The 25,136-nt window shown below is 53.0% G+C and overlaps 1 protein-coding gene across 1 annotated transcript; it reads right to left on the reverse strand.

The window, feature by feature from the left end:
- Positions 1-2,854: 2,854 nt before the first annotated feature.
- On the reverse strand, positions 2,855-25,063 carry LOC144490540 (cyclin-dependent kinase 17-like). The gene is made up of 14 exons (XM_078208266.1): positions 24,910-25,063; positions 22,123-22,253; positions 21,254-21,379; positions 20,188-20,244; positions 16,634-16,748; positions 14,802-14,896; positions 14,488-14,550; positions 12,904-13,027; positions 11,214-11,334; positions 8,985-9,082; positions 8,716-8,821; positions 8,157-8,199; positions 6,720-6,810; positions 2,855-3,078 (listed from the first exon to the last, which is right to left on the reverse strand). The coding sequence occupies exons 1-14, from the start codon at positions 25,058-25,060 to the stop codon at positions 2,870-2,872; spliced, it is 1,530 nt and encodes a 509-aa protein (XP_078064392.1). The 5' UTR covers positions 25,061-25,063; the 3' UTR covers positions 2,855-2,869.
- Positions 25,064-25,136: the final 73 nt, after the last annotated feature.

Genomic DNA, 25,136 nt, shown 5'->3' on the forward strand with positions numbered 1-25,136 from the left:
CAAACAGACCTCAACAAAACAAAAAGAAATTCAGAGAACCAGTAGGCCATGCCGTCAAGAAAAAAATAGACACTTTGACATGTTCGTATTTCTCAACACTTTCCCTAAGTGCCCTTATTTCCAAGATGAACAAAAGGACAAGACTCAGTAAAAAAGCAAATTACTGCGGATGCTGGAATCTGAAACCAAAAGAGAAAATGCTGGAAAATCTCAGCAGGTCTGGCAGCATCTGTAAGGAGAGAAAAGAGCTGACGTTTCGAGTCCAAATGACTCCAAGTCCTTTAAGTTCTGAGTTCTCGAAGTTCTGAGCACTGCTCCTTCATCAGATGGTGGAACCTGCCCACCCCAGTCCAACGCCGGCATCTCCACATCATGTCTATTTCTTGGTTGCCGCCAAGTCTTATCTGTAGTCTTCTTCGCTGGCGGTCATGCTGAGTCATTGTGGGGGTGGCCTCCAAGTGTCTCTTCTTATCCCCCTCTTCACGCCCTTCCAGAAGGTTCTCTGGTTTTCAGCCAATGGAGTTACCCAGTAGGGGTCGCAGCACCCAATGAGGTTGCAAATTCCTTATTGGGGGGACGCTAGATGCACCTAGGGATGGGATTTTCTAGCCGCGCTCACCCGAAAGTCAGAAAATCTCACCCAAGGTCAATGGACCTTTGAATGGTCCGCTCCCATCTGCTACGATTCCCTTGATGGGCGAGATGGGAAAATTCCACACTTGGTGTCCATCACCAGGTATGCATATCCCACGTAGCCCCCTTCCACATAATGCCGTGGCGGGAACTCTAGGCACCAGAGAGTCCAGCTGAAACCAGGGAATACATAACTACCTGCCAAAAATGGTCAGGGTCAAGTCCTTCTGATCTCTGCTTCTAGGGCACACCCTGGCTTGCCCTGACCTGTATCGTTCTTGGTCTTGGCCCGTCCAAGTTGCCAGCGTTGTTACTGTTCACTGCAGCAGTTTACTTCAGAGTGTCCAATTGTCCACTGGGCCTACGATTCAGGCTGTTGATCATCTGGCCACAACACTGCATGGGAGCAAGAACATCGGCCTGGTTCTGCACCCGCTCTTCATCCCTGAGGCCTCCTTCATTACCTCCCCCCCCCCCCCCCCCGCAGACATATCCTATAACCCTTCCCAGCCAGGATCAGCTGGGGTGGGTCAGAGAGGGACGGAATCTGAATCACACCTTCGTAGTTCAGTGGACAAGTGAGAGGGACCTGCACTGCCCGGGGAAACAGATTCCCATTTCCACAGAATCTCTCACCACCTCAGAAAGCCGCAGACTGCTTCACAATTCCCAGCTTGTGCAGACGAAGCTCAGAGTTATGGCCAGGTGCTTTTAGTGATTTCACTTAAGGGATCAATATTGACCTCAGGTCACCGGAGAACTCGATTCTGACCCTCCCACAGTGCGGCGCTCCCTCAGCACTGACACTCCCACAGTGCAGCGCTCCCTCAGCACTGACACTCCCACAGTGCGGCGCTCCCTCAGCACTGACCCTCCCACAGTGCAGCGCTCCCTCAGCGCTGACCCTCCCACAGTGCGGCGCTCCCTCAGCACTGACCCTCCCACAGTGCGGCGCTCCCTCAGCACTGACCCTCCCACAGTGCGGCGCTCCTTCAGCACTGACCCTCCCACAGTGCGGCGCTCCCTCAGCACTGACCCTCCCACAGTGCGGCGCTCCCTCAGCACTGACCCTCCCACAGTGCGGCGCTCCCTCAGCACTGACCCTCCCACAGTGCGGCGCTCCCTCAGCACTGACCCTCCCACAGTGCGGCGCTCCCTCAGCACTGGCCCTCCCACAGTGCGGCGCTCCCTCAGCACTGACCCTCCCACAGTGCGGCACCCCCTCAGCACTGACCCTCCCACAGTGCGGCGCTCCCTCAGCACTGACCCTCCCACAGTGCGGCGCTCCCTCAGCACTGACCCTCCCACAGTGCGGCGCTCCCTCAGCACTGACCCTCCCAAAGTGCGGCGCTCCCTCAGCACTGACCCTCCCACAGTGCGGCGCCTCCTCAGTGCTGACTCTCTGTTACGCAATTGAGTTTGTGAAGTCGGAATTTGATGTTGATAAAGATGTTAAAATTTGTAAAAATGCGAGGTCCCTTTAAAAGCGGGTGTTTCACCTCAGTGCAGGAGGTTTAAAATGCAAAATACACACAGAGTCTCAGACTGAAACATTTATATCAAAAAGTCAAGCAGTCGTCTAGATAGAGACAACCTGTTGTTGTGTTAATTTTGCCCAATCAATTTAAAGCAACACTCAGCTACCAAGAACCTATAAGATTTGAATTTGATGGTGCTGAAAAAAATCAGACCAATCCTATTGTAGGTCACCACGGGTATAAAAGAGAGCGTAAGAGGGAAAACAGGAGGTAGCAACTGCCACCTCTCAAGCCTCGAGAGGGAGAGAGCAGCTCTCCACTCTGCCAGCTTTATATATCTCTTCAGAGAACACACCATCGAACCAGCGAAAGGTACCAAATCAAAAAGAACTCACAGACGGGGAAATCAACCGAGAAACTCCAGAAGGTTCCCAAAGATACAAAACCTGGTTGTATATATTTTTTGAGAGTGACTAAATTCTGTTATTACTTTGTGGTTAATGAATTGATGTTGTATTTATCTGAACAGCATTCCAGGAGAATCTTATTTTATTCAGGATGTTACTTGTTTAGTTAAAGTTCCTGGTTAGTTAAATAAATAAATTAAGTGTTCATTTTAAAGTGAGTGCGGGGGTATTTCTGTTCGTTACCCACTAAACGTTACTGAAGGGCAGTTCACACCTTCCCACACACTTTTCACAGATTACGAGGCGAGACATTCCTCTTTGGGGGAATTTAGTGTTACGTCTAAAAGGGGATCAACCTCTGCGTCGTAAAACCCTCCGACGGTGCGGACAAATCCATTTGTGCCCTTGTGCAATAAATACGACAGAAGCACCCAGCCCCTGGATGCTGCTTGTCGTCTGCCAGGTAACTGCAGCTAACATACCAGATTCTGGGAGCAGTGCTGATCTGTATCCGGAGTCTCGTTGTAACTCAATCTCCTTTAGTGCAAATATTGATGTAGCTGGGGAGAGAGAAAGGCAGGTTAGTATACAAACCCAGAGTGAACCGAGAGCTGGGATCCAAAATGGAGAGCGAGAACGACACAGTGTCCTCGGTGATGCTCAAAGGTGTGGCTGCGACCCCTGCGTCACCACAAGCCGCTCAGGTTGCGGAGCGACAGAGACTCAGCGCTCCACGAATTCACAGAAAGATGGGAGAAAACTTGGGATAGTGTTGATCAGAGTCAGTGCCACGCACTGCACAGGAGAGTGGAAACAGTGCACGTGCCGTAGCGGAATCATCGTGATCTTGCACACTGGTAAAATCAGGCAGAGATCATTCCGGAACGATTCAGAAGACGACAGAGAGCGGGACGGCTGAGCTGCAGGCTGGGTTTGGATGTGGACAAGGAACTGGAGATCCAGTTGCTGATCTTAGAATCATGATAAGCAACATTTTAAAAATTCACTCATGGGACATGGGCGTCGCTGGCTGGGCCCATCATTTACCATCCGTCCCGAGTTACCCTTGGAGGGCAGTTGAGAGTCAACCACATTGCTGTGGCTCTGGAGTCACATGTAGGCCAGACCGGGTAAGGACGGCAGATTTCCTTCCCTGAAGGAACCAGATGGGTTTTTCCGACAATCGACAACGGGTCATCAGTAAGAACATAAGAAATAGGAACAGGAGTAGACCAGCTAGCCCCTCGAGCCTGCCCCGCCATTCAATAAGATCATGGCTGATCCGAAGTGGATCAGTTCCACTTACCCGCCTGATCCCTATAACCCCTAATTCCCTTACCGATCAGGAATCCATCTATCTGTGATTTAAACATATTTAACGAGGAAGCCTCCACCACTTCAGTGGGCAGAGAATTCCAGAGATTCACCACCCTCTGAGAGAAGATGTTCCTCCTCAACTCTGTCCTAAACTGACCCCCCTTTATTTTGAGGCTGTGCCCCCTAGTTCTAGCTTCCTTTCTAAGTGGAAAGAATCTCTCCACCTCTACCCTATCCAGCCCCTTCATTATCTTATATGTCTCTATAAGATCCCCCCTCAGCCTTCTAAATTCCAACGAGTACAAACCCAATCTGCTCAGTCTCTCCTCATAATCAACACCCCTCATCTCTGGTATCAACCTGGTGAACCTTCTCTGCACTCCCTCCAAGGCCAATATATCCTTCCACAAGGGGACCAATACTGCACACAGTATTCCAGGTGCGGCCTCACCAATGCCCTGTACAGATGCAGCAAGACATCTCTGCTTTTATATTCTATCCCCCTTGCGATATAGGCCAACATCCCATTTGCCTTCTTGATCACCTGTTGCACCTGCAGACTGGGTTTTTGCGTCTCATGCACAAGGACCCCCAGGTCCCTCTGCACAGCAGCATGTTGTAATTTCTTTCCATTTAGATAATAATCCAATTTGCTATTATTTCCTCCAAAGTGAATAACCTCGCCTTTGTCAACGTTATACTCCCAGTAGATTCTTAATTCCAGATATTTTTTATTGAATTCAAATTCCACCATCTGCCGTGGCGGGATTCGAACCCGGATCCCCAGAACATTAGCTGAGTTTTTCTGGGTTTATCGTCTCGTGTTAGTTTGATCTCACACACTGGCAAAATCAGACAGCAATCATTCGGAATGATTCAGAAAAAGACGGAGAGCGGGATGGCTGAGCTGCAGGCTGGATTTGGATGTGGATGAGGAACTGGAGATCCAGTTTCTGATCTCAGAATCATTATCAGCAAAGTACAGGACCATCAGCGGGCAACAGGCGTGAGCTGCATTGTTTGTGAGAAGACATTTGATTGGGTCTAACGCACTAACACTGCTTGACAGCGTCAGGCAGACGATAACCACCACGGTTACACACAGAATCAGCGAATCCCTATGGTGCAGAGAGAGGCCATTCGGCCCATTGAATCTGCACTGACTCTCCGACAGAGCAGCCCACCCAGTCCCTATCTCCTATCGCGAGGGTCAGAGTTACCAACTCTCCAGTGTGTCCACACACCACATGTACTCAGCGTCCCTGAGGAAAATGGGAAGCATGGGATTGAGAAACTTATCAGCCATGATTGAATGGCGGAGCCGACTCGATGGGCCGAACGACCTAAGTCTGCTCCTGTGTCTTCTGGTCATCAGATTGGTCAGTTTAACAGATTCTGATTGGTCAGTTTCACACGGTGGATTCTGATTGGTCAGTTTCACAGGGTGGATTCCGATTGGTGCGCACAGGGTGGATTCTGATTGGTGAGTTTCACCAGTTGGATTCTGATTGGTGAGTTTCACAAGGTGGATTCTGATTAGTCAGTTTCACTGACATCGAGGCAGCTCACAGGCGGAGAAGTGGCAGATGGACTTCAACCCAGATAAATGCGTCGTGGTCCATTTTGGCAGGTCAAATGGGATGAAGGAGTACAATATAAAGGGAAAGACTCTTAGTACTGTAGAGGATCAGAAGGACTTTGGGGTCCGGGTCCATAGGACTCTGAAATCGGCCCCGCAGGTGGAGGAGGTGGTTAAGAAGGCGTATGGTGTGCTGGCCTTTATCAATCGAGGGATTGAGTTTAGGAGTCCGGGGATAATGATGCAGCTATATAAGACCCTCGTCAGACCCCACTTGGAGTACTGTGCTCAGTTCTGGTCGCCTCATTACAGGAAGGATGTGGAAAAGATTGAAAGGGTGCAGAGGAGATTTACAAGGATGTTGCCTGGATTGAGTGGCATGCCTTATGAGGATAGGCTGAGGGAGCTCGGTCTTTTCTCCTTGGAGAGACGTAGGATGAGAGGAGACCTAATAGAGGTGTATAAGATGTTGAGAGGCATAGATCGGGTGGACTCTCAGAGGCTTTTTCCCAGGGTGGAAATGTCTGCTACGAGGGGACACAGGTTTAAGGTGCTGGGGGGTAGGTACAGGGGAAATGTTAGGGGGAAGTTTTTCACACAGAGGGTGGTGGGCGAGTGGAATCGGCTGCCGTCAGTGGTGGTGGAGGCGAACTCAATCGGGTCTTTTAAGAGACTCCTGGATGAGTACATGGGACTAAATAGGATGGAGGGTTATAGGTAGGCCTAAAAGGTCGGGATATGTTCGGCACAACTTGTGGGGCCGAAGGGCCTGTTTCGTGCTGTAGTTTTTCTATGTTTCTAAATATAGTTCTCTTCTAATATATATTACTGAATCTGTGACATGCTGCTTGAAAACCAGTTGCTTTTAACAGCATGTAGGAAGTATCCTGTACCGTCAAGCGGACAAACGCGTGGGTGCCGGAGAGAGCTGGTGTACAGAGGAACCTGTCTGAGGCACTGACATCGAGGCAGCTCACATATTGTGGACAAGTGACACAAACAGGAAGGGTAGGTGGTGTTTGGAAAAAGGGTAATGTGAGGAAAAACGCCTGGAAAATGTGCAGAAGGAAGACCCCTGGATGGATTATATCAGGATGCAGACTGGGCCCCACCGCGGGACAGGCAGTGGGAGCGGGAGAGAAAGATAGTTCACCAGCCTCGGACTCGGACCAGATGAAAGGCTGCTCTTCCCAGTAACCAGGTGACACTGTCACTGAGCAGCAGGGTTTGCGAGTGGCTGGGTGATGCCAAATTCACACAGATCGGCAAGAAATGGAAGAGAAGGAAGGGAAGATAGACACTCACTGTCTGGTAACTTGTAAACCCTCTCCCCCAAACTCTGGAAGTGCGGATGCTTCATGGCCTGCTGTGCAGAGATCCTCTTCTTCCCTTCAAACTGAGACAGAGAGGGTGGAGAGAGAGAGAGACGGAGAGGGAGAGAGAGAGACGGAGAGGGAGAGAGAGAGGGAGAGAGAGAGGGAGAGACATGAGGGAGAGAGACAGGGAGAGACAGACAGAGAGAGAGAGAGAGAGACAGAGAGAGACAGAGAGAGAGAGAGAGGGGAAGAGAGAGAGGGAGAGGGAGAGGGAGGGAGAGACATGAGAGAGAGAGAGAGACAGGGAGAGACAGACAGAGAGAGAGAGAGAGACAGAGAGAGACAGAGACAGAGACAGAGAGACCGAGAGTGAGAGACCGAGAGAGAGACAGATCAGAGAGAGAGAGAGAGAGGGCAAGACCAAGACAGAGAGAAAGAGAGAGAGAGACAGATCAGAGAGAGAAAGAGAGAAGGGGAAGTGGACAGGGAGGGAAGTGGGAAGGGAGGAGGGAAAAGGGTAGAGCAAGGAGGTGGGAGGGGTTAGGTGTCAGGGGGAGAGGGGGGCAGAGAAAGAGAGAGAGAGACATTAAACATAGTCTTAAACAGAGACTGGCTTGTTTGGGCTCACTCACGTTTGCTGCCATTAGCGGGGCGCAGAGACAAACATGCAGCAATGTTTCAGTGAGATTTATTCTCTGACAATGGGCGGAATTTTCCCATCCCACCCACCACGGGAATCGGAGCGGGCAGGGGGGTGGGGGTGGCCATACAAAGGTTCGCTGACCTTGGACGGGAGTTTCTGGATTTGGAGCGAGCGTGGCTGGAAAATCCCGCCCTCTGTGTCTGCCACGCTCCCTATCCTGTTTGATTCTGTGGCAATCACTACTCTCCAAATCCCAGCTCTGAAACTACTGCCCACTCAGGCAATCCCGGCCCTCCCTCCTGACCTCAGAACCTCCCGGCTTCTCCCCTGGACTAGACTGCCACCCCACCCAACCGCAGAACCTCCATGGAGGAGCCCAGACTGGGGAATTAAACCATTGGGGGGGGGGGGGGGGGGTGCTGGGTACCAGGCATCACAAACCTGCCACCAACCCAGTGCCCAGGCTTCCAATGCCAAGCACAGTTCCCTCGCCCCGTTGCATGCAGCACTGGATCCAGTGCCCCAGTGTGCACACCAGTTGGATCCAGTGCTCACGTGCGCACACCAGTTGGATCCAGTGTCTCAGTGCACACGCCAGTTGGATCCAGTGCCCCAGTGCACACACCAGTTGGATCCAGTGTCTCAGTGCGCACGCCAGTTGGATCCAGTGTGCACACCAGTTAGTGGGACCTGGTCCCACAGGGGGTTTCCTAACTTGGAAAAGGGGAGGGTGGCCCTGGCTGAGCTGAGCCGATGGTTTTTAAAAAAATATTTCCAGCCTACCTGTAGAAGTTTTGCCAGGAGATCGAGTCCCTCTGTGTCTAACCTGTGGGACAGAAAGAGAAAAAGCCTCAATCTGACTGAATCGTCAGATTGTCCAGTTGTCGTGTCACCACGCCCCCTCCCCCCAGCCCGCAGGAGCTTTGGGAGAGAGGGCCAAGGTCCCATGACAGGGGTCTCCCCAGAAGTTGGGTCGGGGACAGGGTAGCAGTTAAGAAGACCAAGGCCCCACAGTGCAGAGTCCCCGGAAATGAGGGAGAGTGGGGGGGCGAGGGGCGGAAGGGGGAGGGGGGGGCGGGGGTGGTGGTGCGTGTGGGGTGGGGGTGGTGGGTGCGGGTGGGGGGGGGGGGGGGGGGGGTGCGGGTGGGGGGGGTGCGGGTGGGGGGGGCGGGTTGGGGGGGGGCGGGGGGAGGTGGTGCGGGTGGGGGGGTGGTGGGGTGGAAGGGGGAGGGGCGGAAGGAGGGGGGGGGCGGGGGTGGTGGTGCGGGTGGGGGGTGGGGGGGGGGGGGGGTGGGGTGGAGAGGACCGAGGCCCTGAGCAGAGCACCACCACCGGGACCTACCTGGGTGCGTGGTTGACGAGAGGCTCCGGCCGGTATTTTGGATAGTTGTACGATCGGAACTCCTCGTTTGCCAGGATTCCAGGCCACGTTTCCTCTGTCGGCGTTCCTGTCGGGACAGGAGGTGGAGGGTCAGCGGGAGGAGGGCAATAATACAGTCGCGCGGATTGGGAGAGCAGCAAGGGGATTTAAAAACAATCGCGAGGCAAGCGGGAGGGCAAAGGAGGTGCCAGCCTGCACGAGAGCAGCAGCACTGATGGATAGTGCCTTACCTAATACCCTGAATATAAAATGTAATTCTTCTTCTACAGTGGAGCCTGGGAACAACGGACGGCCAGTCGCCATTTCATAAAATATACACCCCACACCCCTGTCAGGAGGGAATGAGGAAAGATAGTTAGTTCCAGAAAGCAGAAACACAGCTTCACTGAGACGACACTGAATAATCTCACTAAACACAGCTTCACAGAATCTACACTGAATAATCTCACTAAACACAGCTTCACAGAATCTACACTGAATAATCTCACTGAACACAGCTTCACAGACACTACAGGCTCTCTTTACCCTTTGCTGTTCCCATCACCCTGTGAATTTTCCTCTTCCTAGTATTTATCTGATTCCCCTCTTTCTGAGGGTGAATCTGCTCCCACCGCCCTCTCAGGCAGCGCCTTCCAGATCACAACAACTCACCGTGTCGATAAAATTCTCCTCATCTCTCCCCCCCGCCTTTTCCCGATTCTCTTCAACCCGTGTCCCTAACCCTCCCTCTGGTTGCCAGCCCTCTTGCCGCTGGGAAACACTTTCTCCTTACTCTGTCCAAACCTCTCTTTGATTGATAACGGCTTTATTAAACCACCCCTCTCCCCCCGCCACCACTCCCCCGCACCCCTGCCGCCCCCACCCTCCGCCCCCCCCCCCCCCCCCCACCCCGCCCCCTCCACTCCACAGCCCACCACTAGTTTGATCCCAAACATCCACGGGCAATCCTCTTCTCACCTCCTCAGAGAAAGGGTGTGGGCATTTGCAAAGCTGCGAGTAGCCCACGTTAAGCCTACAGGACAAGTGAGACAGAGGGTTCTCACAGCACAGGCCCACGTCCCATCACCGTGTGGGGGAAAACCACCAGCTTCACACTCATAGGGCGGGACTTTATGGCCTCGCTCACCCCGAAACCCGCCTGAGGTCAACGGACCTTTCCATGGTCCACCCCTCGCCTGCTCAGATTCCTGTGGCGGGCGGGTCAGTAAATCCCGGCCGCAGAGTCAGAGATGTACAGCATGGAAACAGGCCCTTCGGCCCAACTCCTCCATGCTGACCAGGTTTCCTAAACTGAAATAGTCCCATTTGCCTGCGTGTTGCCCACATCCCTCTAAACCTTTCCCACCCATGTACCTGTCCAAATGTCTTTTAAATGTTGTCACTGTACCCGCTTCTACCACCTCCTCTGGCAGCCCATTCCATATACGCATCAACCTGTGTGTGAAAAAGTTGCCCCTTGGGTCTCTTTCAAATCTTTTCCCTCTCACCTTTAACCTATGCCCTCTAGTTTTAGACTCCCCTATCTTTGGGAAAAGGCCTTGGCTGTTCACCCTATCGATGCCCCTCATGATTTTATAAACCTCCATGAGGTCATCCCTCATCCTCCCACGCTGCAGGGAAAAAGTCCCGGCCTATCCAGCCTCTCCTCAAACCTTCCAGCTCCTTTCCAGTTTAACAACATCCTTCCTATCGCAGGGCGACCAGAACTGTACGCAGCGCTCCAAATGTGGCCGCACCAGTGTCTTGTACAGTTTGTAACATTGCGTCCCAACTCCTGTCCTCAATGCCCTGACCGAGGAAGGCGAGAGTGCCAATAACCACCTTCACCACCCTGTCCACCCGTGACGCCACTTTCAAGGAGCGATGTACCTGCGCCCCTCGGTCTCTCTGTTCGACAACATATTGGGCGGCACGGTAGCACAGTGGTTAGCACTGCTGCTTCACAGCTCCAGGGACCTGGGTTCGATTCCCGGCTCGGGTCACTGTCTGTGTGGAGTTTGCACATTCTCCTCGTGTCTGCGTGGGTTTCCTCCGGGTGCTCCGGTTTCCTCCCACAGTCCAAAGATGTGCGGGTTAGGTTGATTGGCCAGGTTAAAAATTGCCCCTGAGAGTCCTGAGATGCGTAGGTTAGAGGGATTAGTGGGTAAAATATGTGGGGGTAGGGCCTGGGTGGGATTGTGGTCGGTGTAGACTCAATGGGCCGAATGGCCTCCTTCTGCACTGTAGGGTTTCTTTCTATGATTCCCCGACAGTTAACTGTGGAAGTCCTGCCCTGGTTTGTCTTGCCAAAATGCAACACCTTGCATTTGTCTGAGTTAAACTCGGGGTGGTCTGGGTGTGTGGGAGAAGGGGCCTGGTGTTTTGACACCAGTTGGAATCAGCGCTTCTGAACGTGGCAAGTCAGCAAAATGCATGAAGGCTGGAGGGATGCGTCTGTGCGTCTCTGATCTGTTACTCACCACATGTCTATCTGTGTCGAATATTCTGTGGATCCCAGCAGGACATCAGGAGGCCTGTACCAGAGCGTCACCACTTCGTTAGAATAGGTTTTTGTAGGAACGGATTTAGCCCGGGCTAATCCTAAAGAATCACAAGTAGCAAAGTAAAGGAAATGCGTTCATTTTTGTTTTATTCATCCGTGGGACATGGGTGTCGCTGGCTGGGCCAGCATTTATTGCCCATCCCTAGTTGCCCCTTGGAGGGCAGTTGAGAGTCAACCACATTGCTGTGGCTCTGGAGTCACATGTAGGCCAGACCGGGTAAGGACGGCAGATTTCCTTCCCTAAAGGACATTAGTGAACCAGCGACTAGTTCCAGATTTTATTAATTGAATTTAAATGTCACCATCTGCCGTGGTGGGATTCGAACCTGATCGCCAGAGACTTGCCCTGGGAGAATTGCCCGAGTGCAATGACAATATCAGTACGCAACCACCTTCATTAAAATCATGAATTGATGGTATTCATGTGGGTCAGGTTGGTTCCACATTCACTTCCCAATTTGAGTCTTTAGGCCATGATTTTTGGTTTGGCTCCAAAGATTCAACTGATAATCCAGGCCAGTTCTGTGGGAGCGCCGCACTGTGGGAGGGTCGGTGCTGAGGGAGCGCCGCACTGTGGGAGGGTCAGTGCTGAGGGAGCGCCGCACTGTGGGAGGGTCAGTGCTGAGGGAGCGCCGCACTGTGGGAGGATCAGTGCTGAGGGAGTGCTGCACTGTGGGAGGGTCAGTGCTGAGGGAGCGCCGCACTGTGGGAGGGTCAGTGCTGAGGGAGCGCCGCACTGTGGGAGGGTTAGTGCTGAGGGAGCGCCGCACTGTGGGAGGGTCAGTGCTGAGGGAGCGCCGCACTGTGGGAGGGTCAGTGCTGAGGGAGCGCCGCACTGTGGGAGGGTCAGTGCTGAGGGAGCGCCGCACTGTGGGAGGGTCGGTGCTGAGGGAGCGCCGCACTGTGGGAGGATCAGTGCTGAGGGAGCGCCGCACTGCGGGAGGGTCAGTGCTGAGGGAGCGCCGCACTGTGGGAGGGTCAGTGCTGAGGGAGCGCCGCACTGTGGGAGGGTCAGTGCTGAGGGAGCGCCGCACTGTGGGAGGGTCAGTGCTGAGGGAGCGCCGCACTGTGGGAGGGTCAGTGCTGTGGGAGCGCCGCACTGTGGGAGGGTCAGTGCTGTGGGAGCGCCGCACTGTGGGAGGGTCAGTGCTGAGGGAGCGCCGCACTGTGGGAGGGCCAGTGCTCAGGGAGCGCCGCACTGTGGGAGGGCCAGTGTTCAGGGAGCGCCGCACTGTGGGAGGGCCAGTGCTCAGGGAGCGCCGCACTGTGGGAGGGTGAGTGCTGAGGGAGCGCTACACTGTGGGAGCATCAGTGCTGAGGGAAATGTGATCTATGGGGTCTGGGGTCTTCTCAAGGGGTCCTGAGGAGCTTGCCGTCCTTACTGAACCGGTGTACTCCACACAATGAACTAGAAGTGATTGATTATTGCTGCTAGATTAAATCAAGTGGTGTCTGCAGCTAACTGAAAAAGCTCGACATGTTGTACCAGCAGCGAAGTGGGCCTGACCCTCCATGTGGGGCTGACCAATGCAGTGGTCGGTGAGTGTGGGGAAGTCTCCCATGCTTGTGGTGGGTATGGTGCTGAAGGAGTGATGGTGTGGACATACCGAAGTCTGCGAGCTTGAGCTCTCCTTTCTCATTGATGAGCAGGTTCTGTGGTTTTAAATCTCGATGTAGCACTTTCCTGTGATGACAATAGGCCAGGCCTCGCAACAGCTGGAATAGGAAAAGCTGAGACAACACACAGCGAGATCAGCCAGGAGCAGCCAACAGCTTTACTTCAACACTCTCATTTCAATTCTGTGTTCAAGGTGAGGAATCAAACACTCCCAGGACAGGGACAGCACGGGGTTAGATACAGAGTAAAGCTCCCTCTACACTGTCCCCATCAAACACTCCCAGGACAGGGACAGCACGGGGTTAGATACAGAGTAAAGCTCCCCCTACACTGTCCCCATCAAACACTCCCAGGACAGGGACAGCACGGGGTTAGATACAGAGTAAAGCTCCCTCTACACTGTCCCCAACAAACACTCCCAGGATAGGGACAGCACGGGGTTAGATACAGAGTAAAGCTCCCTCTACACTGTCCCCATCAAACACTCCCAGGACAGGGACAGCACGGGGTTAGATACAGAGTAAAGCTCCCTCTACACTGTCCCCCATCAAACACTCCCAGGACAGGGACAGCATGGGGTTAGATACAGAGTAAAGCTCCCTCTACACTGTCCCCAACAAACACTCCCAGGATAGGGACAGCACGGGGTTAGATACAGAGTAAAGCTCCCTCTACACTGTCCCCATCAAACACTCCCAGGACAGGGACAGCACGGGGTTAGATACAGAGTAAAGCTCCCTCTACACTGTCCCCCATCAAACACTCCCAGGACAGGGACAGCACGGGGTTAGATACAGAGTAAAGCTCCCTCTACACTGTCCCCCATCAAACACTCCCAGGACAGGGACAGCACGGGGTTAGATACAGAGTAAAGCTCCCTCTACACTGTCCCCCATCAAACACTCCCAGGACAGGTACAGCACGGGGTTAGATACAGAGTGAAGCTCCCTCTACACTGTCCCCCATCAAACACTCCCAGGACAGGTACAGCACGGGTTAGATACAGAGTAAAGCTCCCTCTACACTGTCCCCATCAAACACTCCCAGGACAGGTACAGCACGGGGTTAGATACAGAGTAAAGCTCCCTCTACACTGTCCCCATCAAACACTCCCAGGACAGGTACAGCACGGGGTTAGATACAGAGTAAAGCTCCCTCTACACTGTCCCCGTCAAACACTCCCAGGACAGGTACAGCACGGGGTTAGATACAGAGTAAAGCTCCCTCTACACTGTCCCCCATCAAACACTCCCAGGACAGGTACAGCACGGGGTTAGATACAGAGTAAAGCTCCCTCTACACTGTCCCCATCAAACACTCCCAGGACAGGTACAGCACTGGGTTAGATACAGTCTATTTGAGTTGGATAGCTATATTAGCAGTGATGTTTGCTTTGAGGAACAGACTGTAATCTGGCCTGGGGGTGCTATTCCTCTGGCCTGTTTGGAGAACACTGCAGCACTCTGGAAATTGTCTCCGGCACCAGATACCTGTCGCATACATTGTGCCAACTCCCAGCTCTAACTCTGGCTGCTTCCTTGGACAGAGTGGACATGAAACTACATCTGCTCACCTTGACATTGTGAATATTGATGATATTCCCACAATCTTCTAGGTACTGTTTCAAGTCTTTATCCTGAGTCAGGGGGGGGAGAGATGGAGGAAGTGGTTAGTTCAGTACTGGAGCAGATCGAATGTCTTTTCAGCAATGATTCTACTGGGTTCCGAACTCTCGACTGATAACAAACGGTTGGCACGAGCCTTTCTGAGCTAACTGGCGAAAGGCCATTCCCGACGGTCGTGCTGTCACTGAGAGCTACGGCAGCCAACCGTGGGTTCTACAGGATTGATGGTAACTCACCCACCGTGGCGAGACTGCCGACTCACCAGATACTCGAAGACCAGCGTGAGGGATTTCTCCGTGTGAATGATGTCGTGGAGGGTCACAATGTTGGCGTGTTTGAGGTCTTTCAGCAGGGAGACTGGGTGAAGAGAAGAGAGGGGCGAGGGTTAGAAGAAACCGCTCTGATTTTAAAAGGAGCCACAGGGAATGCTGCAGGTGGACTGTGGCTCAGGCAGCGTCTGGGACCAGCCTGTCAATGCTCACAGGCAACTCTGGGGGAGCTGGGAGAGTGAAGCAGGGTTTGTACACCTCCAGCGTATTCCAATTCTGTTTGCCAATTCTCCAGTTCTGGTTCATATCTGATTCAGTGCGAGGTCAGGAGACTAACAGTGAAACTTCTAACAGTTAAATAGCTCAGAAAAAGGTCAGTGAAGAATCAAACTGAGTAGCACTGATAACTGGTTGGGGGTCTGTGAGGGAACCTCAGAGACCAGCTAAGTAATGTCCGTCTCCTGGGAATCCTGCGATATGTCCCGCTGGGTTTATTGACTCGCAAGCCTACAGCTGTCACAATGTTAACAATGACACACTCACTGGGGGAATCCCCCATCAATAACCGCACACTCACTGGGGCAATCCCCAATCAATAACCACACACTCACTGGGGGATTCCCCAATCAATATCGACAAACCTGCTGGGGAAATTCCCATGTTAACAATGATAAACTAACTGGGGGAATCCCCCATCAATAACCACACACTCACTGGGGGAATCCCCCCGTCAATAACCACACACTCACTGGGGGAATCCCCCCGTCAATAACCACACACTCGCTGGGGGAATCCCCCCGTCAATAATGACACATTCGCTGGGGGAATATCTCGCCAATAATGACACACTCGCTGCGGGGATACCTCACCAACAATGACACACTCGCAGGGGGAATCCCCCATTAATAATGACACATTCACTGGGGGAATCCCCCCGTCAGTAATGACACACTCGCTGGGGAAATACCTCGCCAATAATGACACACTCGCTGGGGGAATCCCCCACCAATAACGACACTCTCAGGGTATTCCCCCATTAATAATGATACATTCACTGGGGGAAACTCCTGTCAATAACCACACACTCACTGGGGCATTTCCCTTGTCAATAACAAAACACTTGCTGGGGGAACCCCCCATTAAAAACAACAAACTCGTGAGCATCCCCCTGTCAATAATGGCACACTCGCTGGGGGAATCCCATTAATAATGACACATTTGCTGGGGAAATCCCCTGTCAATAACAACATTGCTGCAGGGGTAATTCCTTTGTTAATAACAACACATTCTCCAGGAAGTCCCCTGTCAATAATGATACACTGGGTGCAACCCCCTGTAAATAATGACACATTCGCTGGGGGAATCCCCTGTCAATAATGACTATCTGGGGGAAATCCCGTTCATAATGACACATTCACTGGGGGAATATCCTATCCATCAGGAACGACATGTTTGCTGGGGTACTCCCTCCGTCAATAATGGTGTTTGCTTGGGGAATCCTCGACCAATCAGTAACGACGGCTACAGGGGCAATGCCCTGCCCCTCAGGAATGACACACAGGGGGAACACCCCTATCAGTAACGATACTCCCTCTGGTAACAAGCGACCCATCACACTCCAGAAGAAAGTTAGTGATCATTCTATTGGAAGATTCCAGTGGAGCATATGACACCACGGACCCCAGTAAATATTGAAAAACATGCAAGCGGAAGGCAGGTGAAAAGCTGGGGCACCTCACCCGGAAGACAGGGTGAGGTCGGGAGGAAGGATTTCACACACAGAGAGATAGATGCAGGGAGTGATGGGGACCTGAGCAGTCTTTACCTTCCCGAATGGCTGTGCATGGGGCTCCTTCCTCGTGCTCCAGTCGGATTTCCTTCAGTGCCACCAGATTATCTGTCAGCTTGCTCCTCCCTTTGTAAACGGTTGCATAGGTGCCCTGTGTGGGGGGTGGAGGGGGGGGGGGGGTTGAGAGAGAGAGAGAGAGGCAGCAATCAGAGTACGGGGGTGGTGGAAGCAGGGCTGCAGTAATTGCTCTATGATCGATCTGTGAGGATAATCGAACAGGTTAGGTCTCCCACGTCAGAGCAAGGGGGAGATGTAATGGCCGAGCTACACGGTCGCAGGTGCCACCCCTGCTCTGTGCTGAGCAAGCTGATCCATGTCAGGGTGCGGGGGTCCAGACACTGCGATCAGCCACGATTCTCGGTGCAACGCCTGTTGCAGGGGAATCAAGCAGGGCCGCTGCTCATCACGGAACAGGAGGAGGCCCGTCCCTGGTTCACCTCTTTGCTGCTCTCTCCCGGCAATGTTTTTCTTTCCTGTCAGGAGAGGGCAGCAGTCATAGAATCCCTACAGTGATATACAGTGCACAAGCAGGCCATTTGGCCCATCGAGTCTGCATCGACCCTTACCCAGCCTTACCCCCTAATCTCATTTATTTACCCCATTAATCCCCCTAACCTGCACATCTTTGGACACGAAGGGACAATTTAGCATGGCCAATCCACCCTAACCCGCACATCTTTGGACACTAAGGGACAATTTAGCATGGCCAATCCACCTAACCCGCACATCTTTGGACACTAAGGGACAATTTAGCATGGCCAATCCACCTAACCCGCACATCTTTGGACACTAAGGGACAATTTAGCATGGCCAATCCACCTAACCCGCACATCTTTGGACACTAAGGGACAATTTAGCATGGCCAATCCACCTAACCTGCACATCTTTGGACACGAAGGGGCAATTTAGCACGGCCAATCCACCTAACCTGCACATCTTTGGACACGAAGGGGCAATTTAGCATGGCCAGTCCACCTAACCTGCATCTAATCTTTCGGACTGTGGGAGGAAACTGGAGCACCTGGAGGAAACCCACGCAGACACGGGGAGAACGTGCAGACTCTGCACAGACAGTGACCCAAGCCAGGAGTCGACCCTGGGTCCCTGGCACTATGAGGCAGCATTGCTAACCACTGTGCTGCCTCAAATTTGGGTATCATAGAATCTGTACAGTTGAGAAGGAGGCCATTCGGCCCATCGTATCTGCACCGACCACAATCCCACCCAGGCCCTATCCCCGTAACCCCACACATTTACCCCGCTAATCCCTCTAATCTACTACTAATCTAACCTAATATAAAAACAGATAGCAAAAGTTTCTACAAATATATAAAATGAAAAAGAGTAGCGAAAGTAAATATTGGTCCTTTAGAGGATGAGAAGGGGGATGTAATAACTGGAAATGAGAAAATGGCTGAGGCATTGAACAGGTATTTTGTGTCGTTCTTCACAGTGGAAGACACCAATAACATGCCAAAAATTGCTGACAGGAAGGTTATGGCAGGTGAGAACCGAGAAACTATCATTATCACGAAAGAGGTCGTGTTGGGCAAGTTAATGGGGCTAAAGGTCGACAAGTCTCCTGGTCCTGATGGAATGCATCCCAGGGTACTAAAAGAGATGGCAGGAGAAATAGCAAATGCACTAGTGGTAATTTACCAAAATTCGCTGGACTCTGGGGTGGTTCCCGCAGATTGGAAAACAGCAAATGTGACGCCACTGTTTAAAAAAAGGAGGTAGACAAAAGGCAGGTAACTATAGGCCGGTTAGCTTAACTTCTGTAGTAGGGAAAATGCTTGAATCTATCATCAAGGAAGAAATAGCGAGACATCTGGATATAAATTGTTCCATTGGTAAGACACAGCATGGGTTCATGAAGGGAAGGTCATGTTTGACTAATTTGGTGGAATTCTTTGAGAACATTACATGTGCAGTGGACAATGGGGAACCTGTGGATGTGGTGTATCTGGATTTCCAGAAGGCATTTGACAAGGTGCCAAAGACTGCTACATAAGATAAAGGTGCACGGTGTTACGGGTAATGTATTAGCATGGATAGAGGATTGGTTAACTAACAGAAAGCAAAGAGTGGGGGTAAATGGGTGTTTTTCTGGTTGGCGATCAGTGACTAGTGGTGTGCCTCAGGGATCAGTGTTGGGACTGCAATTGTTTATGATTTACATCGATGATTTGGAGTTGGGGACCAAGTGTAGTGTGTCAAAATTTGCAGATGACACTAAGATGGGTGGAAGAGCAAAGTGTGCAGAGGATGCTGAAAGTCTGCAAAGGGATATCGATAGTCTAAGTGAGTGGGCGAGGGTCTGGCAGATGGAGTACAATGTTGGTAAATGTGAGGTCATCCATTTTGGTAGGAATAACAGCAAAATGGACTATTATTTAAATGGTAAAAAATTGCAGCATGCTGCTGTGCAGAGGGACCTGGGTGTCCTTGTGCAAGAATCACAAGGAGTTGGTTTGCAGGTGCAGCAGGTAATTAAGAAGGCAAATGGAATTTTGTCCTTCATTGCGAGAGGGATGGAGTTTAAAAACAGCGAGGTTATGTTGCAGCTGTATAAGGTGCTGGTGAGGCCACACCTGGAGTACTGTGTACAGTTTTGGTCTCCTTACTTGAGAAAGGATATACTGGCACTGGAGAGGGTGCAGAGGAGATTCAATAGGTTGATTCCGGAGTTGAGAGGGTTGGCTCATGAGGAGAGACTGAGTAGACTGGGACTATACTCATTGGAATTCAGAAGAATGAGGGGAGATCTTATAGAAACATATAAGATTATGAAGGGAATAGATAAAATAGAAGCAGGGAAGTTGTTTCCACTGACGGGTGAAACTAGAACGAGGGGGCATAGCCTCAAAATAAGGGGAAGCCAATTTAGGACTGAGTTGAGGAGGAACTTCTTCACACAAAGGGTTGTGAATCTGTGGAATTCCCTGCCCAGTGAAGCAGTTGAGGCTACCTCATTGAATGTTTTTAAGGCAAGGATAGATAGATTTTTGAACAGTAAAGGAATTAAGGGTTATGGTGAGCGGGTGGGTAAGTGGAGCTGAGTCCACGAAAAGATCAGCCATGATCTTATTGAATGGCGGAGCAGGCTCGAGGGGCCAGATGGCCGACTCCTGCTCTTAGTTCTTATGTACGCATCCCGAGACACTAAGGGCCAATCAACCTAGCCCCAGCCCACTGGCAATGTTAAAAATGCAGGTCTCTTTAAGAATAAACCAGGTGAGTAAATGAGCATGGGGTGAGCAGTAGGCAGCCCGGTTGGCATCACCGGGGGCAGGTTCCTGCTCTCTGAGGCTGGATAAACCCCCCCAAACCCCCGCCCCGTTTCCAATGAGGAAAGGAAGAAGCTATTCCAGCGACGTTGCGACGTTCTGTCTGACGCGGTCTATTATAAAGTGCTGGGGGGTTGTCTGATGGCGCCCAAGGGTGCTATGAGGGCAGCTAGGGATCTTAGCATTCCGGGTGAGAGGGGCCCCCTTCAGCTTCTGTAAGGTCGGGTGCCGAGCTCCTACCTCCCCAAGCTTGTCCAGTTTAACATAGGTCTCCAGTTTCCCGAATCCAATCTCGGACTGCAAGGTGAGAAAGGAGAGTTAGAGAGGGCACACAAAACGCAGGCAACACTGACAACGCTTCGTTAATCCAACCCTTCTCCCCCTCCATCCCTTGAAGTACTGCAACCGCACCCCCTTCCCCGCCCAACCCCATCCCCACACTGCTCCTGTCCCAATGGCTCTTTTTCGGATTTTTCCCCATCCAGTATTGATCCCATTCCTCCTTTCCTGGCTGAATCTGCTTCCATTGCAGTTTTGGGCAGCGCCTTCCAGATCAAAACAGAAACAAATCCTCCTCACCCATCGCCACAAGAGCAGCAGGCTGTAGATGCGGGACATCAGGAACAGAAGGGGGAAACGCTGGACATGTTCTGTGCAGTTAGGAGTGTGCCTTTAGGAAAGGTGTTTTTAATCACATCTCTGCAGTTATGAGCAGGCACCGAGCGGTTTGCTTCGAGGTCCTTTTATTGCTGCTTAAATGGGGTTTTATTTATTTGTAATCTGGGCCTAATGCGCTCTCTGGGAGTTTCCAACCTATCAATTGTTCAAAAACATCAGGCACACCCATACTGAATGGCGGAGCAGGCTCGAGAGGGGCCGAATGGCCTACTCCTGCTCCTGTTCCTCAGTTTTGTACGAATCACTCAGTAAATCAGGCATCCTCTGCAGAGAGAGGAAGAGAGCTGACGTTTCAGGTTAACGACGGGATGAGTTCAGATCACTGGGCTGAAATGTGAACTCACCTTATTCTCTCTGCAGACGCTGCCAGACCCAGAGTACCTCCAGCATCTTCCATTCTCACCTCTCCCCTCTTTCCCCATCGGAAGCCACCTGTGATTACCGTATGGTTTCCGGTGTACGTTCATTCCGGGGGCTTTGACAAGAGTGAGAACAATGCTCCCTGACTCCTCGCGGTCAGGAAGGGTCACTGTGCAGAGGGGGGTCAGGCAGCAGCACTGACCACTCAGTAACAGCACTCCGCTCTCTCTCAGACGTCAAAGCTCCCGCTCTAACGGGAGGCACTCACCAGCGAGACTCGGCGCAGCCGTCTGCTGAGAGGCTTGTCGAAGGGCGGACTGTTCATGGCAAACTTCTCCAGGTAGCCCTCAGGGAGGCGAATATCGGCCGGTAAGGATAACCTCTTATTGATATCCTAGAGAACACAGTAAGGAGTTACCATGGCAATCTGAGCACAACTGTCACTCACACTCTTCCCAAGGATATACTGCTCATGATTGGATAGCAGGACAGTGTAGAGGGAGCTTTAACCTGTATCTAACCCCGTGCTGTACCTGTCCTGGGAGTGTTTGATGGGGGACAGTGTAGAGGGAGCTTTACTCTGTATCTAACCCCGTGCTGTACCTGTCCTGGGAGTGTTTGATGCGGACAGTGTAGAGGGAGCTTTACTCTGTATCTAACCCCGTGCTGTACCTGTCCTGGGAATGTTTGATGGGGACAGTGTCGAGGGAGCTTTGCTCTGTATCTAACCCCGTGCTGTACCTGTCCTGGGAGTGTTTGATGGGGGACAGTGTAGAGGGAGCTTTACTCTGTATCTAACCCTGTGCTCTGCCTGTCCTGGGAGTGTTTGATGGGGACAGTGTAGAGGGAGCTTTACTCTGTATCTAACCCCATGCTGTATCTGTCCTGGGAGTGTTTGATGGGGACAGTGTAGAGGGGCCTTTACTCTATATCTAACCCCGTGCTGTACCTGTCCTGAGAGTGTTTGATGGGGACAGCATAGAGGGAGCTTTATTCTGTATCTAACCTCGTGATGTACCTGTCCTGGGAGTGTTTGATGGGGGACAGTGTAGAGGGAGCTTTACTCTATATCTAACCCCATGCTGTCCCTGTTCTGGGAGTGTTTGATGGGGTCATTGTAGAGGGAGGCTTCCGTACCTCTGTGGAGATTTTCCTGACATTGTTCCGCATCCTGACTCGAACTGGGGACTGAACTTCATCGGAGGAGGTAGCAGATGCCTGGTCACTTTCCCCATCGGAACCCATTTTCAGATCCTCATGGACGATCTCTGGAATGGAGAAGAGTTGGCAGAGGCTCAGAGGAGGTGGTGCTGCTGTGTGTTTGGCGAGAGAGTGAGCGAGTGCATTTGTTAAGCTGCTGTGAAGAGGGTCGAATCACCCAGGTTTCATGCCTATTTGGAGCTCCGTCAGGCAGCCACCAAACGTTAGACACCAGTTACACACTTCATACTGAGATTAGAAGTGCTGGGGTTCTGTTCCTGAGCTTCTGCACTGAGTTCTTTGCTCCTTTCCTATTCTCATCTGCTGTTAAAGAGTCAGCCAACTCCCCCCCACAGCCTCTCTGATCGATGCTCAGCATGGGGCCTGGTCAGGTGTTTTACAGCACAGGGGACAAGGAGCGAGTCCCACATTCTCCCCCACTCCCCGTGAGAGCAATTCCCACTTTCACCCCCTCGCCATGGGAGCGAGTCCCACATTCTCCCCCACTCCCCGTGGGAGCGAGCCCCACATTCTCCCCACTCCCCGTGGGAGCGAGTCCCACATTCTCCCCCTCGCCATGGGAGCGAGTCCCACATTCTCCCCCACTCCCCGTGGGAGCGAGCCCCACATTCTCCCCACTCCCTGTGGGAGCGAGTCCCACATTCTCCCCCTTGCCATGGGAGCGAGTCCCACATTGTCCCCCACTCCCCGTGGGAGCGAGTCCCACATTGTCCCCCACTCCCCGTGGGAGCAAATCCCACATTCTCCCCCTCGCCATGGGAGCGAGTCCCACATTCTCCCCACTGCCCCCCGTGGGAGCGAGTCCCACATTCTCCCCCACTCCCCGTGGCAGCGAGTCCCACATTCTCCCCCACTCCCCGTGGGAGCCAGTCCCACATTCTCCCCACTGCCCCCCGTGGGAGCGAGTCCCACATTACCTCCCCCACTCCCTGTGGGAGCGAATCCCACATTCTCCCCACTGCCCCCCGTGGGAGCGAGTCCCACATTCTCCCCCACTCCCCGTGGCAGCGAGTCCCACATTCTCCCCCACTCCCCGTGGGAGCCAGTCCCACATTCTCCCCACTGCCCCCCCGTGGGAGCGAGTCCCACATTACCTCCCCCACTCCCTGTGGGAGCGAATCCCACATTCACCCCACTCCCCATGGGAGCGAGTCCCACATTCTCCCCCACTCTCCGTGGGAGCGAGTCCCACATTCTCCCCCCACTCCCCGTGGCAGCAAGTCTCACATTCCCCCCCACTCCCTGTGGGAGCAGGACCCACATTCTCCCCTACTCCCCGTGGGAGCGAGTCCCACATTCTCCCCCACTCCCCGTGGGAGCGAGTCCCACATTCTCCCCCCACTCCCCGTGGCAGCAAGTCTCACATTCCCCCCCACTCCCTGTGGGAGCAGGACCCACATTCTCCCCCACTCCCCGTGGGAGCGAGTCCCACATTCTCTCCCACTCCCCATTGGATCGAGTCCCACATTCTTCCCCATTCCCTGTGGGAGCGAGTCCCACATTCTCCCACAATCCCCATTGGATTGAGTCCCACATTCTCCCCCACTCCCAGTGGGAGCGAGTCCCACATTCTCCCCCACTCCCTGTGGGAGCAAGTCCCACATTCTTTCCCACTCCCTGTGGGAGCAAGTCCCACATTCTTTCCCACTCCCTGTGGGAATGAGTCCCACATTCGCCCCCACTCCCCGTGGGAGGGAGTCCCACATTCTCCCCCACTCCCCATGGGAGCGAGTCCCACATTCTCCCCCACTCCCCGTGGGAGGGAGTCCCCCATTCTCCCCCACTCCCCATGGGAGCGAGTCCCACATTCCCCGCCCCCCTCGCCGTGGGAGCGAGTCCCACATCTTCCCCCACTCCCTGTGGGAACGAGTCCCACATTCTCCCCACTCCCCCCGTGGGAGCGAGTCCCACATCCTCCCCCATTCCCCGTGGGAGCGAGTCCCACATTCTCCCCCACTCCACATGGGAGCGAGTCCCACATTCTCCCCCACTCCCCGTGGGAGCGAGTCCCACACTCCCCCCGTCCCTCGCTGTGGGAACGAGTCTCACATTCTTCCCCACTCCCCGTGGGAGCGAGTCCCACATTTCCCCCGTCCCGCGCTGTGGGAGCGAGTCTCACATTCTCCCCCACTCTCCGTGGTAGCGAGTCCCACATTCTCCCCGCTCTCTGGGTAAAGGTGTTTCTCCTGAATTCCCCCCGAATTTGATTGATTAGTGACTGTCTTATATTGACGGCCCCACTAGTTCTGGTCTCCCCCACCCCTACTGCCCCTAACATAATAAGAAACACTCTTGCTGTATCGACTGAATCAAATGGCGTCAGTCTTCCTGTGTGACTGCGCTCCAGACTCTCCAGCCTCACGGTGCTGGGGGAATTGGAGGTGGGAGTGGGCATTTTGCTCCCAGAGGTCCCCAGAACATTCGCTGAGTTTCTGGATTAATTGTCGGGCAATAATACCACTGGGCCATCGCCTCCCCGTGTGTCAGCCAGCTTTGAAACCTGGGTCGTGCGGATACAAGACGTTACAGGGGAAAGAGGAGGATCACTTTGCGCTCAATCGCTATTACTGTGCATTCAAACAGATCTTTTTCAAACAGGGCAAAGAGAGAGAGAGACAGACAGAGAAGTGTTTGAAAGGGTTCGGAGACCTTTACCCACTGGACAAAGGTTCCGAAGCATCGCGTTGAAGAGCAGATAGTCACCTAGAGTAGTGTTCCTGTGAAGGTACGAGCTTAGGCTCCTGCCCACCACACTGTGGGGCCTTCGCAGAGGTGGCTTTTTGAAAGTGCCTGCATACTGGTGAAGGAAGGAGTGCATGCTGTGGGACGAAGGGGGCTTGCCGTTCTTCACCATGGGCTCTTTACACACCACCAGGGAGGTCCGGAGGCAGGGGGTGAGGGGGGGGGGGGGGGCGGGGGGGGGGGGTGAG

This window comes from Mustelus asterias, unplaced genomic scaffold, assembly GCF_964213995.1.
Source record: "Mustelus asterias unplaced genomic scaffold, sMusAst1.hap1.1 HAP1_SCAFFOLD_3410, whole genome shotgun sequence".
In the NCBI taxonomy this organism is placed as follows: domain Eukaryota; kingdom Metazoa; phylum Chordata; class Chondrichthyes; order Carcharhiniformes; family Triakidae; genus Mustelus; species Mustelus asterias.

Excerpts from the sequence above, each read along its gene's own strand:
- LOC144490540 (XM_078208266.1), bottom strand. The coding sequence starts at position 25,060 with ATGGTGAAGAACGGCAAGCCCCCTTCGTCCCACAGCATGCACTCCTTC. Across the intron at positions 21,380-22,122 it reads TCAGGAAAATCTCCACAGAG|GATATCAATAAGAGGTTATC; the intron begins GTACGGAAGCCT and ends TGTGTTCTCTAG. Across the intron at positions 3,079-6,719 it reads GGTTTACAAGTTACCAGACA|CTACATCAATATTTGCACTA; the intron begins GTGAGTGTCTAT and ends CTCTCTCCCCAG.